The 19109-nt window shown below is 36.2% G+C and overlaps 1 protein-coding gene and 1 long non-coding RNA gene across 3 annotated transcripts; one reads left to right on the top strand and one right to left on the bottom strand.

Annotated features, from left to right (window-relative positions):
• Positions 1-9618: 9618 nt before the first annotated feature.
• Positions 9619-11634, bottom strand: LOC139874531 (uncharacterized). The gene is made up of 3 exons (XM_071861953.1): positions 11429-11634; positions 10585-10794; positions 9619-10453 (listed from the first exon to the last, which is right to left on the bottom strand). The coding sequence occupies exons 1-3, from the start codon at positions 11632-11634 to the stop codon at positions 9619-9621; spliced, it is 1251 nt and encodes a 416-aa protein (XP_071718054.1).
• Positions 11635-15280: 3646 nt separating this feature from the next.
• On the top strand, positions 15281-17425 carry LOC139876301 (uncharacterized). 2 transcript variants are annotated; one of them, XR_011768011.1, is made up of 4 exons: positions 15281-15504; positions 15581-15649; positions 16603-16676; positions 17265-17425. It is a non-coding gene; the product is annotated as an uncharacterized lncRNA (long non-coding RNA). The 2 variants fall into 2 exon arrangements; XR_011768010.1 differs by having other exon boundaries at positions 15281-15649.
• Positions 17426-19109: the final 1684 nt, after the last annotated feature.

Here is a 19109-nt window from a genome sequence, read left to right as displayed (position 1 = left end):
TTTACAGTATAAAAACACAAAATGGATAGACAACCCAATATTTTAAGAGACCTACCCGGAGACATGATTGATGAAATCTTGTCTAGAGTCGGTCAGAATTCTTCGGCACAACTATTTAAGGCGAGATCAGTTTGTAAGACATTCGAAGAACGTTCCAAGAATGCCTTGGTTTATAAAAGGCTTTCGTTCGAAATATGGGGGATATCACATTGGGAAATCCATAAGTTACGATGTGTTTACTTTGACGCATATATTGCGGGGAACCCAAATGCTATTTTACGCAATGGGTTAAGAAATTATTTTGACTCAATATATCCGAATATTGGACTTCGTGATTTAGAAAAAGCGGCTAACATGCAACATAAAGAAGCATGTTATGCTTACGGATTAGTAATGTTCGCTTCTCACGAAAGTGAGAACAAGAATATCGGGCTACAACTATTAAACAAAACGTTCCCACAAGTGACGGAGTCGGTAATTGGGGTAAGAAATGAGGTTTTTAGATTGTTACGGGACTGTTGGACATTACGTAACCCTCGTCCCTTTGACGACGTTACAACACGCTGTCTTATCAACGGCCATAACGGTTATGTTCCACAAGACCAAGGATGGGAAGTAGTCCTAGTAAAACCAGAATGTATGACTTGTTTCTGGACGTATGAATTACGTGTCTTTATTGCCTTTGCTGAACGACTTGTGTACTAGCTAGAATTATCTTCACAACTATCTTGTATCAAAGTTATTGTGTGCTATATTTCATGCTTTATGTAAAATAAGCGGTATTGTAAGTTTGTAAAATATTGTATAAAAGTTTGAACGCGAAATATTATTATAATCAGTTTTTCATATAGAATTGTAGTAGTTGAATTGTATATTAGCTACTAAGTATGAACTTAACGGGTAGGTACTACCCGAATTTAAACTTATAAAACGCTAATATGAAGAAAAAGCTTTTATAAATGAGTTCATATTATGCTACGAAATACTATTAACTACTCTTAATATTCTGTATGATTAACTTGTTCCATTTGACTATTTTGAAGGAAATGGCACCGACTACTCGACACACCGTGAATATGAATGAAGAGGAATTCCGTACTTTTTTAGCTTCAAACATAGCTGCAGTACAGGCTGCGCTACATACCAACAATAACCTTGGATCTAGCAGTACAGGAAATCGTGTAGGATGCACCTACAAAGAATTCACTGCCTGCAAACCTTTAGAATTTGATAGAACCGAAGGACCGATCGGATTGAAACGGTGGACCGAGAAGGTCGAATCGGTGTTTGCCATAAGTAAGTGTACTGAAGAGGACAAAGTGAAGTACGCTACGCATACATTCACAGGTTCTGCGTTAACATGGTGGAATACCTATCTAGAGCAAGTGGGACAAGACGATGCGTACGCACTACTGTGGTCAGCATTCAAGCACTTGATGAACGAGAAGTACCATCCCAGAACCGAGGTCAATAAGCTCAAGACAGAACTTAGAGGGTTACGAACCCAAGGATTTGATATTACCACGTAGGAAAGATGATTCACAGAATTGTGCCTATTGTGTCCGGGAGCATTCGAAGATGAGGAAGAGAAGATCGACGCGTTTGTGAAAGGATTATCGGAAAGAATCCAAGAAGATATAAGTTCACACGAGCCCGCCTCCATACAACAGGCATGTAGAATGGCTCACAAACTAGTGAACCAGATTGAAGAAAGAATTAAAGAACAGACTGATGAAGAGGCCAATGTGAAGCAAGTCAAAAGAAAGTGGGAGGAAAACGGTGATAAGAATCACCAGTACAACAACAACAGCAATTACAACAATAATCGCAACAATTATCCCAACAATCGCAACATCAATCGCAACTACAACAAACGGCCCAACAACAACAACAACAACAACAACAACATCAACTACAACAATCATCCCAACAACAATAATAACCGCAACAACAACAACAATCAGAAGCAGCTATGCCAAAGGTGTGAAAAGTATCATTCGGGGTTCTGCACCAAATTTTGCAACAAGTGTAAAAGAAATGGTCATAGCGCGGTGAAGTGTGAGGTCTGCGGACCAGGGGTTAATAGAACGAAAGGAACAAATGGTGTTGGAACGAGTAATGGCAGAGCAAGTAGTGTCGGAGCAAGTTATGCCAATGTAGTTTGTTATAAATGTGGAAAACCGGGCCACATTATTAGAAATTGCCCGAACTAGGAGAACACGAATGGACAAGGCCGCGGAAGAGTTTTCAATATTAATGCGGCAGAGGCACAGGAAGACCCGGAGCTTGTTACGGGTACGTTTCTTATTGACAATAAATCTGCTTACGTTTTATTTGATTCGGGTGCGGATAGAAGCTATATGAGTAGAGATTTTTGTGCTAAATTAAGTTGTCCATTGACGCCTTTGGATAGTAAATTTTTACTCGAATTAGTAAATGGTAAATTAATTTCAGCAGATAATATATGTCGGAATCGAGAAATTAAACTGGTTAGCGAAACATTTAAGATTGACTTGATACCAGTAGAGTTAGGGAGTTTTGATGTGATAATCGGTATGGACTGGTTGAAAGAAGTGAAAGCATAGATCGTTTGTTACAAAAATGCAATTCGCATTATACGAGAAAAAGGAAAACCCTTAATGGTGTACGGAGAAAAGGGCAACACGAAGCTACATCTTATTAGTAATTTGAAGGCACAAAAACTAATAAGAAAAGGTTGCTATGCTGTTCTAGCACACGTCGAGAAAGTACAAACTGAAGAAAATAGCATCAATGATGTTCCCGTAGCAAAAGAATTTCCCGATGTATTTCCGAAAGAATTACCGGGATTACCCCCACATCGATCCGTTGAATTTCAAATAGATCTTGTACCAGGAGCTGCACCAATAGCTCGTGCTCCTTACAGACTCGCACCCAGTGAGATGAAAGAACTGCAAAGCCAATTACAAGAACTTTTAGAGCGTGGTTTCATTCGACCAAGCACATCACCGTGGGGAGCTCCTGTTTTGTTTGTCAAGAAGAAAGATGGTACATTCAGGTTGTGTATCGACTACCGAGAGTTGAACAAACTTACCATCAAGAACCGCTACCCACTACCGAGAATCGACGACTTATTTGATCAACTACAAGGCTCGTCTGTTTATTCAAAGATTGACTTACGTTCCGGGTATCACCAAATGCGGGTGAAAGAAGATGATATTCCAAAGACTGCTTTCAGAACACGTTACGATCATTACGAGTTTATGGTCATGCCGTTTGGTTTAACTAATGCACCAGCTGTGTTCATGGACCTTATGAACCGAGTGTGTGGACCATACCTTGACAAGTTTGTCATTGTTTTCATTGATGACATACTTATTTACTCAAAGAATGACCAAGAACACGGTGAACATTTAAGAAAGGTGTTAGAAGTATTGAGGAAGGAAGAATTGTACGCTAAGTTTTCAAAGTGTGCATTTTGGTTGGAAGAAGTTCAATTCCTCGGTCACATAGTGACCAAAAAAGGTATTAAGGTGGATCCGACAAAGATAGAAACTGTTGAAAAGTGGGAAACCCCGAAAACTCCAAAACACATACGCCAGTTTTTAGGACTAGCTGGTTACTACAGAAGGTTCATCCAAGACTTTTCCAGAATAGCAAAACCCTTGACTGCATTAACGCATAAAGGGAAGAAATTTGAATGGAATGATGAACAAGAGAAAGTGTTTCAGTTATTGAAGAAAAAGCTAATTACGTCACCTATATTGTCATTGCCTGAAGGGAATGATGATTTTGTGATTTATTGTGACGCATCAAAGCAAGGTCTCGGTTGTGTATTAATGCAACGAACGAAGGTGATTGCTTATGCGTCTAGACAATTGAAGATTCACGAACAAAATTATACGACGCATGATTTGGAATTAGGCGCGGTTGTTTTTGCATTAAAGACTTGGAGGCACTACTTATATGGGGTCAAAAGTATTATATATACTGACCACAAAAGTCTTCAACACATATTTAATCAGAAACAACTGAATGTGAGGCAGCGTAGGTGGATTTAATTATTGAATGATTACGACTTTGAGATTCGTTACCACCCGGGGAAGGCAAATGTGGTAGCCGACGCCTTAAGCAGGAAGGACAGAGAACCCATTCGAGTAAAATCTATGAATATAATGATTCACAATAACCTTACTACTCAAATAAAGGAGGCGCAACAAGGAGTTTTAAAAGGGGGAAATTTAAAGGATGAAATACCCAAAGGATCGGAGCAGCATCTTAATATTCGGGAAGACAGAACCCGGTATAGGGCTGAAAGGATTTGGGTACCAAAATTTGGAGATATGAGAGAAATGGTACTTAGAGAAGCTCATAAAACCAGATACTCAATACATCCTGGAACGGGGAAGATGTACAAGGATCTCAAGAAACATTTTTGGTGGCCGGGTATGAAAGCCGATGTTGCTAAATACGTAGGAGAATGTTTGACGTGTTCTAAGGTCAAAGCTGAGCATCAGAAACCATCAGGTCTACTTCAATAACCCGAAATCCCAGAATGGAAATGGGAAAACATTACCATGGATTTCATCACTAAATTTCCAAGGACTGCAAGTGGTTTTGATACTATTTGGGTAATAGTTGATCGTCTCACCAAATCAGCACACTTCCTGCCAATAAGAGAAGATGACAAGATGGAGAAGTTAGCATGACTGTATTTGAAGGAAGTCGTCTCCAGACATGGAATACCAATCTCTATTATCTCTGATAGGGATGGCAGATTTATTTCAAGATTCTGGCAGATATTACAGCAAGCATTAGGAACTCGTCTAGACATGAGTACTGCCTATCATCCACAAACTGATGGGCAGAGCGAAAGGACGATACAAACGCTTGAAGACATGCTACGAGCATGTGTTAATGATTTCGGAAACAGTTGGGATCGACATCTACCGTTAGCAGAATTTTCCTACAACAACAGCTACCATTCAAGCATTGAGATGGCGCCGTTTGAAGCACTTTATGGTAGAAAGTGCAGGTCTCCGATTTGTTGGAGTGAAGTGGGGGATAGACAGATTACGGGTCCGGAGATTATACAAGAAACTACCGAGAAGATCATCCAAATTCAACAACGGTTGAAAACCGTCCAAAGTCAACAAAAGAGCTACGCTGACATTAAAAGAAAAGATATAGAATTTGAAATTGGAGAGATGGTCATGCTTAAAGTTGCACCTTGGAAAGGCGTTGTTCGATTTGGTAAACGAGGGAAATTAAATCCAAGGTATATTGGACCATTCAAGATTATTGATCGTGTCGGACCAGTAGCTTACCGACTTGAGTTACCTTAACAACTCGCGGCTGTACATAACACTTTCCACGTCTCGAATTTGAAGAAATGTTTTGCTAAAGAAGATCTCACTATTCCGTTAGATGAAATCCAAATCAACGAAAAACTCCAATTCATCGAAGAACCCGTCGAAATAATGGATCGTGGGGTTAAAAGACTTAAGCAAAACAAGATACCAATTGTTAAGGTTTGATGGAATGCTCGTAGAGGACCCGAGTTCACCTGGGAGCGTGAAGATCAGATGAAGAAAAAATACCCGCATCTATTTCCAGAAGATTCGTCAACACCTTCAACAGCTTAAAATTTCGGGACGAAATTTATTTAACGGGTAGGTACTGTAGTGACCCGAACTTTTTCATGTTTATATATATTAATTGAGATTGATATTTACATGATTAAATGTTTCCAACATGTTAAGCAATCAAACTTGTTAAGACTTGATTAATTGAAATATGTTTCATATAGACAATTGACCACCCAAGTTGACCGGCGATTCACGAACGTTAAAACTTGTAAAAACGACATGACGATATATATATGGATATACATATGGTTAATATGAGATTATGATAAGTAAGTATCTCCATAAGTATATTAACAATGACTTATATACATATAAACAAAACTACTAACTTAGGGATTTCGAAACGAGACATATATGTAACGATTATCGTTGTAACGACATTTAAATGTATATATATCATATTAAGATATATTAATATATCATAATATCATGATAATATAATAATTTAACATCTCATTAGATATAATAAACAATGGGTTAACAACATTAATTGAGATCGTTAACTTAAAGGTTTCAAAACAACACTTACATGTAACGACTAACGATGACTTAACGACTCAGTTAAAATGTATATACATGTAGTGTATTTAGATGTATTAAAATACTTTTGGAAGACTTCAAGACATATATCAAAACACTCATACTTAACAAAAATGGTTACAGTTACTTTCCCATTCTTTTCTTTCATCAAGAATTCTAGTCGTATTCTTACCCGTATTATACACAACTTCTAAACGTACTTACTATGGGTATATACCAATAGGAATTAGCATGGGATTCTACTCTTGATTATGTCATGTATGACTAATCAATTTTAACTTCTACCATGAGCTAGTCAATTAACTAGAACTCCTTTTAACCCCACTCACCACTCATCATTCACTCCATTTCACTTCCAATTCTCTTTCTAATTCTCTCTCAACACACACACACTATTATGAACGTATTTTTCCAGTAGTTAATCATCATCTTCATCAAAAATCACTTCAAGAATCAAGCTATAATCATCATAGGAAGAACACTTCAAGAACACTTCAAAAATCCCTTCAAGTTTACTAATTTACTTCCAAGCTTTCTAATCCATTCCAAGTAATCATCTAAGATCAAGAAACCTTTGTTATATACAGTAGGTTATCTTTATTATTCAAGGTAATATTCATATTCAAACTTTGATTCAATTTCTATAACTATAAACTATCTTAATTCGAGTAAAAATCTTACTTGAACTTGTTTTTGTGTCATGATCCTACTTCAAGAACTTTCAAGCCATCCAAGATCCTTTGAAGCTAGATCATTTCTTGTCACTTCCAGTAGGTTTACCTACTAAACTTGAGGTAGTAATGATGTTCATAACATCATTCGATTCATATATATAAAACTATCTTATTCGAAGGTTTAAACTCGTAATCACTAGAACATAGTTTAGTTAATTCTAAACTTGTTCGCAAACAAAAGTTAATCCTTCTAACTTGACTTTTAAAATTAACTAAACACATGTTCTATATCTATATGATATGCTAACTTAATGATTTAAAACCTGGAAACACGAAAAACACCGTAAAACCGGATTTACGCCGTCGTAGTAACACCGCGGGCTGTTTTGGGTTAGTTAATTAAAAACTATGATAAACTTTGATTTAAAAGTTGTTATTCTGAGAAAATGATTTTTATTATGAACATGAAACTATATCCAAAAATTATGATTAAACTCAAAGTGGAAGTATGTTTTCTAAAATGGTCATCTAGACGTCGTTCTTTCGACTGAAATGACTACCTTTACAAAAACGACTTGTAACTTATTTTTCCGACTATAAACCTATACTTTTTCTGTTTAGATTCATAAAATAGAGTACAATATGAAACTATAGCAATTTGATTCACTCAAAACGGATTTAAAATGAAAGTTATGGGTAAAACAAGATTGGATAATTTTTCTCATTTTAGCTACGTGAAAATTGGTAACAAATCTATTCCAACCATAACTTAATCAACTTGTATTGTATATTATGTAATCTTGAGATACCATAGACACGTATACAATGTTTCGACCTATCATGTCGACACATCTATATATATTTCGGAACAACCATAGACACTCTATATGTGAATGTTGGAGTTAGCTATACAGGGTTGAGGTTGATTCCAAAATATATATAGTTTGAGTTGTGATCAATACTGAGATACGTATACACTGGGTCGTGGATTGATTCAAGATAATAATTATCGATTTATTTCTGTACATCTAACTGTGGACAACTAGTTGTAGGTTACTAACGAGGACAGCTGACTTAATAAACTTAAAACATCAAAATATATTAAAAGTGTTGTAAATATATTTTGAACATACTTTAATATATATGTATATATTTTTATAGGTTCGTGAATCAACAGTGGCCAAGTCTTACTTCTCGACAAAGTAAAAATATGTGAAAGTGAGTTATAGTCCCACTTTTAAAATCTAATATTTTTGGGATGAGAATACATGCAGGTTTTATAAATGATTTACAAAATAGACACAAGTACGTGAAACTACATTCTATGGTTGAATTATCGAAATCGAATATGCCCCTTTTTATTAAGTCTGGTAATCTAAGAATTAGGGAACAGACACCCTAATTGACGCGAATCCTAAAGATAGATCTATTGGGCCTAACAAACCCCATCCAAAGTACCGGATACTTTAGTACTTCGAAATTTATATCACATCCGAAGGGTGTCCCGGAATGATGGGGATATTCTTATATATGCATCTTGTTAATGTCGGTTACCAGGTGTTCACCATATGAATGATTTTTATCTCTATGTATGGGATGTGTATTGAAATATGAAATCTTGTGGTCTATTGTTACGATTTGATATATATAGGTTAAACCTATAACTCACCAACATTTTTTGTTGACGTTTAAAGCATGTTTATTCTCAGGTGAATATTAAGAGCTTCCGCTGTTGCATACTAAAATAAGGACAAGATTTGGAGTCCATGTTTGTATGATATTGTGTAAAAACTGCATTCAAGAAACTGATTTCGATGTAACATATTTGTATTGTAAACCATTATGTAATGGTCGTGTGTAAACAGGATATTTTAGATTATCATTATTTGATAATCTACGTAAAGCTTTTTAAACCTTTATTTATGAAATAAAGGTTATGGTTTGTTTTAAAAATGAATGCAGTCTTTGAAAAACGTCTCATATAGAGGTCAAAACCTCGCAACGAAATCAATTAATATGGAACGTTTTTAATCAATAAGAACGGGACATTTCATGGTACATGTCCATAATAGCTCTTATATACCTACTTGGGATACCTCTACATTAAGGATCTTCCCAATCAACTCCCGTGGGACACTATCATAAGCTTTTTCCAAGTCTAAGAAAGCCATGTGTAGGTTCTTTTGTTTCTCTCTATACTTCTCCATAAGACTTCTAATAATGTGAATTGCCTCCATCGAGAAGCGTCTTGGCATGAACCCAAATTGGTTCTCTGACACCTTTGCCTCGTGTCTAAGCCTAGTCTCAATCACTCTCTCCCATAGTTTCATGGTATGGCTAAGTAATTTTATACCTCTATAGTTACTACACGTCTGCACATCCCCTTTGTTCTTGTAAATGGGAATAACCTCGCTCAGTCTCCACTCCATTGGCATTTTTGCTCTTCTAAACGTCGTGTTGAAAAGGTTTGTCAACCACCTAATCCCATCATCGCCTAAGCACCGCCACGCCTCTATGGGGTTTTGGTCCGGTCCTACTGCTTTGTTTCTCCCAATCTTGCGTAGGGCCACTCTAACTTCCTCCTGGTTGATCCTCGTGCAGAAATAGTTGTTTTGATATTGTGGGGCCATATCATAGACATAAGGTTCTCCATTCCTAGTCCTTCCCCCATCGAAAAGGGATGAGAAATATTCTTCCTATCGTTTCCTAATTTTGTCTTCCTTCACTATGCTTTGACCAGTTTCATCCTTGATATATTTGATGTTATCCAGGTCCCTTCACCGACGCTCCCTAGCTTTGGCTATCCTGTAGATGTCGTTTGCTCCTTCTTTAGAGTCTAGTCTCTTATACAAGTCTTCGTAAGCTTTATCTTTTGAACGTGTAACGGCGATCTTTGCTTCTCTCTTGGCTTCTTTGTAGCTATTTTTTATGCTAGTTCTGTCTGCTAGTGTACCCCCTCTAAAGGAGGTGAGATCCCGAAACCTCGCTTGTTTAAGCGCGACTTTAGTTTGGACCTCGTCGTTAAGCCACCATGATTCTCTACACCCATTTTGGGCTCTCGACGTCCCAACTGCCACTCTCAGGGATTCTTTTGCCACCCCTCTAATAGTGGACGCTAGGTTGTTCCACATCTGATCTGCATCAATAAAGGCTGCATTTTTCAATTCAGCACCCATTCTTTCAACAACATTAGCTCTAAAAGTCTCCGCCTTCTCTCCATTTAAGTTCTTCCAGAGGATTCTGGGTTGTTGTACCGCTCTCGCCCTCCCGTTTACCCGTCTCTGGGTACCTAACTCCATGACCAACAGTCTATGCTGGGATGAACAAGTCCAGGTTGGGAGGACCTTACAGTTCCTAAGGTCACCCTTGCGAAGAAGGAAAAAGTCAATTTGGGTACTATGACCCCCACTATGGAAGGTGGCTAGCTGAGCATCCCTCTTCTTGAAGAAAGAGTTTGCAACAACCAGGTCATGAGCAATGGCGAACTCGAGAATTGAGCGCCCTTCTTCATTTCTAACCCCATACCCAAAGCCCCCATGGGCTCCCCTATATCCCTCTACCTCCGCTCCTATATGACCATTAAGATCGCCCCTATAATCAATCGATGGTCCGCTGAACACCCCCTTACAACCTCATATAACAATTCCCAAAAACTCTTCTTCTCCGTTTCTCCTAAACCTACGTGGGGTGCGTAAGCACTAATGACCGTGAACGTCTCCTCATTAATTATAAACGTAACTGACATAATCCTACCGCTAAACCTACGCACATCAACAACATGATCCTTGTGTGTTGGACCTAAAAGGATTCCTACTCCATTTCGAGCTGTCCTAGAGCCCGAGTACCACAACCTGTAGTTATTAATGTCCACCGCCTCCTGTCCCTTCCATCTAGTCTCTTGAACGCACACTATTTCCACATTACACTTAAGAAAGATATCCACGAGCTCAAGCCTAGAAGATATGGAAACTATAATACCAAAATGCTCCACTGAGCTTCTTCAAATTTTAGATACAGTTGAGATAGCAGGTTTTGAAGAGATTGTTGAAGTGTTTGCCAAAACTGCAGAGGGTTTGGATATAACCAACGATCCAACAAGAATTTAATGGAGAAGACTTGTTATGGCAAGAATGTTAAGAAGAGTATACAAGTTGAGGCCCTGGTTTTCGTTAAGATGTCTAACGATGTGTATTTACCTACGAGAGGCGTTGTACTTGGCGGCAGGGGCACTGTGGGAGACATTTAGCGGAAATGTGCTTCGCAAGGTTGGGGCGGTGTTGTTGACCGATAGGCTAGTGGAAGCGGAAAACGTGTTGGGAGGGTTGTGGAATGTAATCGAGAGGATTCATGGGCTGTGGTATGAGGTGTTGATGGAGAATGTGTGATTGTTTAATGGTTAGTTTGGTTTGTGATTTTGTATATAAATTTGGGACCTTCGAATTTAGCTCAGTTGTATATACAAAATTTATATACAAAATTCCTCCGAAAATTTATATAAAAAAAATACAAACCAAACTAATCATCAGTCACACATTTTCCATCAATACCTCATATCACAGCCTATGAACCCTCTCGGTCACTCTTCACATCACTCCCAACATGTGTCCCGCTTTCACTAGCTTATAGGCGAGAACCGTCACTCCAACTTTGTGGAGCGCCATTTCCGCAAGATGTCTTCCATAATTCCTACTGCAACCAAATACAACGCCTCTAGTAGCTAAATACATGACGTTAGACACCTTAACAAAAACTAGGGCCTCAGCTTGTATACTCTTTCTTAATGTTTTTGCCATCACAAGTCTTCTCGATTACGTTGTTGTTGGATCGTTAGTTATATCCAAAACCGTTGCGGATTTGGTCAACACTTCAATAATCTCATCAAAACCTGCAGTCTTAACTGTATCTAAAATTTGAAGAAGCTCAGTGCAACATTTTTGTATTATAGTTTTCATGTCTTCTAGGCTTGCTATGATTTGTTCCACTGGAAGAGTTTGTTGAAGGACTAGATACTACACAAGACATTAGAAAATTTGGTCAAACATCAATCATGATGGAACCCTTAGAGTATTATAGGATGCTAAAAATGGCAACATCGGCAAGTTAAGAGGTTGGACACTGGGTCGATGGTCTACCTGGTAGCAGTGACTATGATCTTTTAAAGTTGAGCCTGAATTATCCTTAGCTTAACAAAGTTGGGTTTCGGTGTTTCGGGTAACTCGTCCTGTGTGATAGACCATAAACATCATTCACCAGTTTCAGCAAACCGAGTCTCGCTAGTAAATCATGTCTTTTTCCATTGCATTCCAGGTACTGATATGAATCTCAAATCAACCGAAAGTAAGTGCGAATCAATCCGTTAGAGAAGGGTCCACCAGTTCTAAGAGCCGTGGAAGGAAGAACCAACCTCTGATGGAGAACCATCATGTAAACCTAGTCCTTTTGTGATCACTCCAAACCTGATCATAGGTGGGCCCTACAGATGAAAGCCACCTCAATGTTAGAGGAAGACGAGACAATGCATGTGGACCAAAGCGCTTTTCAAATGCTTTTTCTAGGTAGTTTAATAAGATTCAGTGACGGGGAACCCTACATCGTGTAATCTTGATTGATGTGTTTACTCAAGAGAACTTTTGGTGAACCAGTTAGTTAAATTGCATATGTTTGATAATTGATCAGGTCTTAATCTAAAACATCTAAATTAGTGGAAAATTCTAGGTGATACTTCTATCATGAGTTTACATCAATCTTAAAATGTTTTATTAATTAAAACATCAAAATATTGTCTTCAATTTTGAATCTTATTGATTGGCTAATTGTTAAATAGGCGCCCCCCATATTTGTTATTTGCTAATTTTCTTTTATTTTAGTTGATTAGACATTAGTTAACAATCATGAATTGATTTAATACTGTCCTTGGAATGATCACCAGATTTTACCATTTTCTATACCACTGTACGATCGGGTACAATGTCTGTAGTTGTGTAATAGTCTTTTAACCGGTACTTTCCGTAGATAATTTATATACGCGATTTTACACATCACCGACCTATTATTCTTAGGCATTTATTGACCAACTTGTATCTCTAGATTGAGTACTTCAGTCATCTGTAGTTCGTTTAACTGTCACATTTGTGTGATTTACTGATGTGCCATCGAGGTGAGTTATAATCACATCTTTTAAACTTTTAAACCTTTTTGGGATGAGAATACATACACTTTTTGATTTTTACATAATAGACACAAGGACCTGAACTTATTCTACATTGAGTTTGAACTAAAAATCCCTTAGCTTGATAACTGTTAACTACCAGTTTTTGAACTGGTGGACGCGAATCATATATATAGATTTATATAGTTTGACAACTACGTCCGGATTAGCCGCGCCAACATTTAACGAATGTATAGTACTTCGAGTGGTACACATGGTTCAGTATATTTCAATACAAAGGGTAATTTATTAATTTCCTTAAGTTTGGTTACCGGGTGCTCAATACTATAAAACTTTTTACGAATGTATTTGAACATGAAATCTTGTGGTCTAATTTATATTATTGTCTGCAATTACTCACCAACATTCGTGTTGACTTGTTAAGCATGTTTTATTCTCAGATTCGTAAGCTGTTTTCACATTATAAGTCTAGGGTTGTCTCCATCACTGGAGTTGTTTTTGGCACTTTGTTTAAACAGTTGTTTGCATTCAGTATTTTAATACATTTATTCAGATATTTGTATGATTTGTTTAACTATTGGGTTAACTTAATGTTTCCGGTAGTTTTTATTTTTGAAAACTTACTATTTTGGGAAACTTTATATTTTAAAAACCTACTTTTTGGAAACATTTTATCTTTAAAAATCTTTTGAATCAATGAATGCAAACTTTTATTAAAACGTCTTATATAAAGGGCGTAACCATGTTTTGAGATCGTTTGTTAACGTGCTGCGTCGATAGCGAGTTTGACTGTTCGTTACAGATATTAATTGATTTAAAGATATATGCATTAACAAAATAGATTGTGATATAGTAATGCTTCAAATACTTTTTTATGTAGTATGTATGTTTAAACTTGCTTAGTTTTTTTTTTCTTTTTTTTTTCTTTTTTTTTTTTTTTGGAAAAACAGTTTAAACTTACTTAGTATAGTTGTGTTATAGGTGAATATATTGGAGTTGCTAAATTTAAAATGGTCAAAAAATAAAAGAAATTGTTTTGTTTGTCATGTATAATGCTCAGTATTAGTATTGTATTAACTGTTGTAGGACTGTAAAGTTTTAGGATATGAGTAATTTTAAACGTTTAAGAATTGAGTTGTTTTCGTTTAAAAAAATTTCCAACGTACATCAATAGTTAAACTAAAACTATTGTGGGTGACAATAATGTTATGAATATTTTATAATAAACTATTAAACTATATATAATGTATTATAAATATTTAAATACAATTAATTTAACCATATATTGTAGATTTTTTGTTAACTCGTGAGTTAACGGGTCAATGGAGTATAATATCTTTTCTTTTCTTTTATACACATAAATCACAAACATAAATCAATGACGTGGCAGCACCTAATTCATCCTCAGCCCTGCTAATTTTCTTCTAATTTTAGATTAAAAAATTCGTAAATTACGTACAGGGGACGCGTGTCCCTAATTAATCACAGAAACATTCTAATTATCTATTATCTATTTAGGGTTAATCACAACGTCCACTTTTCTCTGTCTTAAAAACTTAAAACCTCCATGCCTTTTTCACCATTGCTTACACCTTCACGAGCCCGTATTATGCGATACCACTATCACCACTAAATTTGTAACTTTTTCAACATAAAGGTATGTAATTTTGTACTCTACGATTTCAGTTGTCTTACGTAGCTATTAATTTAGGTTTCTGGGATTTCATACGCAGATTGAAAAATCGTGTATCTCCATATGCGCATCCGCTTCATTTACAACCCTAAATCACCATCTATAAGATACACATCACGTACGTAGGTTCTAAAGTCAATTTTAGGGATTCAATTTTCCCTAATCAGATCCATTCTCAAAATTGATCGGATTTTACTTGCTTCTATTCAAAATCGTTCAAGTAACCGAGGTCGGTACGTTCATGATTTACTATTCATGTTTTTAAAATACCATCATGCTCTTCAATCGCTGTTAATTAACTTCATTGCACGGTTGTTCATTAGTTCTTAAATACGGAAACTATAATCCGATTTCATGTGCTTGATTTGTGTGTCACATGATTATGGTTTTTGTACATATCCTAATTGCTGACTTTAAATAGTCTTCAAATTATCTGCCAACAATTGCTGGATTTTCAAGTTTAATTTTTCTAATTTGATTATCGCGTTTGACTTTGTTTGAATGATAAATTATGTTTGCACTTCAAGAGTTTACTGAATTGACTATAAAATGTTGCACACCAATTGTTTGATGTTTTTTCTCAATGAATTTATTGAATGCTAAATGATAGGTTTATGCACACCAACTGTTTGATGCTTTTTCTCAATGAATTTATTGAATGATAAATGAAGTGCACAACAAGTGCACTGTAAAACTCTTTAGGTTGAGTACATTTGATGATTATTCACGTACGAGTTATTTGTTGGTCAACCTCCGTTTTACACTAATTCAGTATATGCACTTATCCGACATATCATTAAGGTAAGTGTTTATTATACAAAATGCATGGTGAAAAATAATTAAGTGATGTTTAACTTCATCTTTTTGCTACTACCAGGATGCTGTAAAATACCCTGAAAACATGAGCTCTAATTTCAGAAGGTTTATTAGGGGTTTACTAAATAAGGTATAAACATCAATTTCTTTAATACTTCTATTTTGTATGTTATTTTTTTAAGAACGGCAAACGGGTGGAGTTCGGTCAACACCCACATGGGTTTGGGTCAAAACGGGTCAAAGTGAGTGTGGGAGGTTGTCAAACTTTCCATTTCAACTATATCTGTTATAGGTTATGAAACTTCACTTATATAATGTATGGATCTTTTTTCAGTTGGTATTGATATACAGAAGCTTTTTGTGTTATATTATTTGAATGAATTCTGCTTTGAATGTTAGTTGACATTAGCATTTCTGATAGAGTTTAAATTGCAGCGAGGTTGAGAGATCAAAATACTGAAGAATGGGTAGCACATGGGTCGGGACCTTCCAATCAGCAACCAAATTGAAAGGGTTCTTCCAAGTGAGTGATTTTGTAAAACTTTTGTTAAATTTATGATCTATAAGACTATTTATGAATGCTTTTGACATTTCATTTCGAATATGTTAGAATGGTGATAATGCGGCTTTCATCCCAAGATGATTGAGGCATGGCGATGTTGTTACAAATGTTCAAGTATCGGTACTATCATGCTTTATTTGCTTTCATTTGGATAGTAACAGTAATAGTAATGTTTGAAGTGCTTTTCATCTCTTACTCCAGTATTCACTCACTCATATTAGAATTTGTTATATATTATTTGTGGTCACCTCTTGATTTTATTTATGATGTGTTTATATGTTGTTGCATGGTAAATTCTTTTTATATAAGATTGTTTCACTTGATAATTAGCTATATGTTTTTTTGGTGCTAGAAGATGTAGAGTATGTATTCAGAATTATAAAATTGTATGAAGTTCATGCATCCATTTTAAAACTTCAATTGTTGGTAGTTTGTTAACTTTTGTGTTAATTTTGTATACACTTCACTAGAAACGTGCATGAACGAATTATGAGTTGATGCGGACTTCTCCTTTAAAATAGGTTCATGATGATTATGGGAAATGGAGTAACACTAATGGTTCGAGTATGCCGCTATTCAACTCTCCAGATCTTAGGTAAAAATTATATTGTCTTCCTATTTTAAACATGCTTAGCAGTTACTCGGTAAAACTCACAGGCTGAACATTTTTGCTACACATATATGATAAGTAAAACATGACATTTGTGTCTACTGCAATAAAAAAACTTGATTCAATATAGCCATTGCTCAATTTGTAATTAGATATGCTTGATTTGGATACCAGATAAGTAACATCAACAAAGTCTTTTTTTTTTTTTTAGGTACATGAGTAGATGATTTTCAGCTTTTCAGTTTTGTGAGATTAAGTAGCAAGCTTTAGTAGAGATGGGCAAAATAAGAAAAGCCTAAGTCTGGTGTTTGGCCCGTATGATTAATACTCAATTAGTATGATTTAGTGTTGGCCAAATTAATTGACGAGCATCGGTTGAATATGGACTCCGATCTCTGTTTTGTAGTTTGGATTAGTCTTGCAACCTCTGACATGATTTCATGTTTTTCTGATCATTATTGTAAACTTTGAAACCTTGATTATGTGAAATTTGGTACCTCCATGCGTTCTTTATACGAGTATATATACTTGCTGTCATTGAATATAATAGCCTTCTATGTTTTTTATTTGCAGTGCACAATTCCAAAAGGAGCTGCATAAGAAGTTTTTAAATACATCTAATGGGATTATTAGGATATGGCAATCCGAATAAGACAGATTTCAACTGATTGATTACTTCTTCTTGTGAATATGTAAGCGTATCTGCTTAAGGTAATAGCTGTAAGGCTTTATATGACGTGAATTATTCATATTCAATAAATAATTGTGGATGTTGTGTTGGAAACTAAACTTGATTGTGGGCTATTTGTTTTGAATTTGGGCTTGCAAGTATACAACTATTTTGGATCAAGATTATAGCCCATTATGTAGAAACTTCTTGTAATATGTAGTAGTGAAAGTGTGTAGAATGTGTGTAGAATAATCTTGTAAAATATCTAGGTCTAGAAATACTAGGAAATATCTAGATAGTAGTAGATGATGGAGTGATCTAGACTACTCCATTGAGTAGTATAAATAGAGGGCTTCACCCCTCATTTGTAATCAAGCAACAAAGCAATTCAATAAGCAAATCAAGTAATAAACAAAGCCTTCAAAATCAATCAAACTTCTAAATCATCAACCCTCTCTTCCACAAATAATATACATAACCTCCTATTTCTAACAAATTGGTATCAAGAGCTTGGTTCGACAAGATGATGGCCAACAATGTCATCACATTTCCTTGCCTCACAAAGGATAATTATGATCGATGGAGCATCCAAATGAAGACCTTCCTAAGTGGACAAGACTTATGGGAGATTGTGGAGGAAGGCTATGAGGAACCTGCAGAAAAAGGTCCTCTCGGCAAGGAGAAAAAATTAATGAAGACGAACGATCAAAAGGCTCTTTCCATCATCCAACAAAGTGTAGATGATGGAGCTTTTGAGAAAATTGCAAGTGCAACCACCGCCAAGAAAGCATGGGAGATCTTGGAGAATTCTCACAAGGGAGTTGAAAAGGTGAAAAAGGTTCGACTACAAACACTACGAGGTGAGTTCGAATCCTTAAATAAGAAAGACTCAGAATCAATTTCCGATTATTTTACAAGAGTCTTGGCGATTGTCAATCAATTAAAGAGGAATGGTGAAACTCTAAGTGATGTAAGAGTCATTGAGAAGATTCTTAGATCATTAGATTCAAAATTCGACTATATAGTCGTAGCCATCGAAGAATCTAAAGATCTAGAATCAATGACTATCGATGAACTCATGGGTTCACTACAAGCCCATGAAGAGAGGTTCAATAAGAATAATAAGGAGCCATTGGAGCAAGCTTTACAAGCAAAACTGTCTTTCAAGGAAGAGAGCAGTGAAAAGACTCATCAAACGAGTCAACGAGGTCGTGGTCAAGTACGTGGCCGAGGACGAGGACAAGGATATATCAAACGTGGAGGTTATAGTTCTTACAGAAATGAAGAAAGAAGTCAAAATTTTCACCCGACAAGAGGTCGCGGGAGAGGCTACACAAGTAGAAGGCCAAGGTATGACAATTCTCAAACCAAATGCTATAATTGTCATAAATTTGGCCACTATGCTTCGGAATGCGAGAAGTCAAACAATTACGTGCAAGAAAGAGCAAATTTAGTGCAAGAAGATACCGAAGCTGTGAAAAACACTTTGTTACTAGCATGCAAAGGTGAAGATAACGGAGAATCAAATTTGTGGTATCTCGACACGGGTGCAAGCAACCATATGTGCGGTGACAAAAACATGTTTGTGGAGTTAGACGAGGTAATTAGTGGAAATATCACCTTCGGAGATTCCTCTAAAGTCCCGGTTAAAGGCAAAGGTAAGATTCTCATCCGCATGAAAAATGGAAGGCATCAATTTATCTCTAACGTGTATTATGTGCCTAATATGAAGACGAATATACTGAGTA

The sequence above is a fragment of the Rutidosis leptorrhynchoides genome, chromosome 11, assembly GCF_046630445.1.
Source record: "Rutidosis leptorrhynchoides isolate AG116_Rl617_1_P2 chromosome 11, CSIRO_AGI_Rlap_v1, whole genome shotgun sequence".
NCBI classification, from domain to species: Eukaryota; Viridiplantae; Streptophyta; class Magnoliopsida; order Asterales; family Asteraceae; genus Rutidosis; species Rutidosis leptorrhynchoides.
Note: the sequence above shows the minus strand (reverse complement) of the source record. Positions and strands in the feature narration are given on the sequence as shown.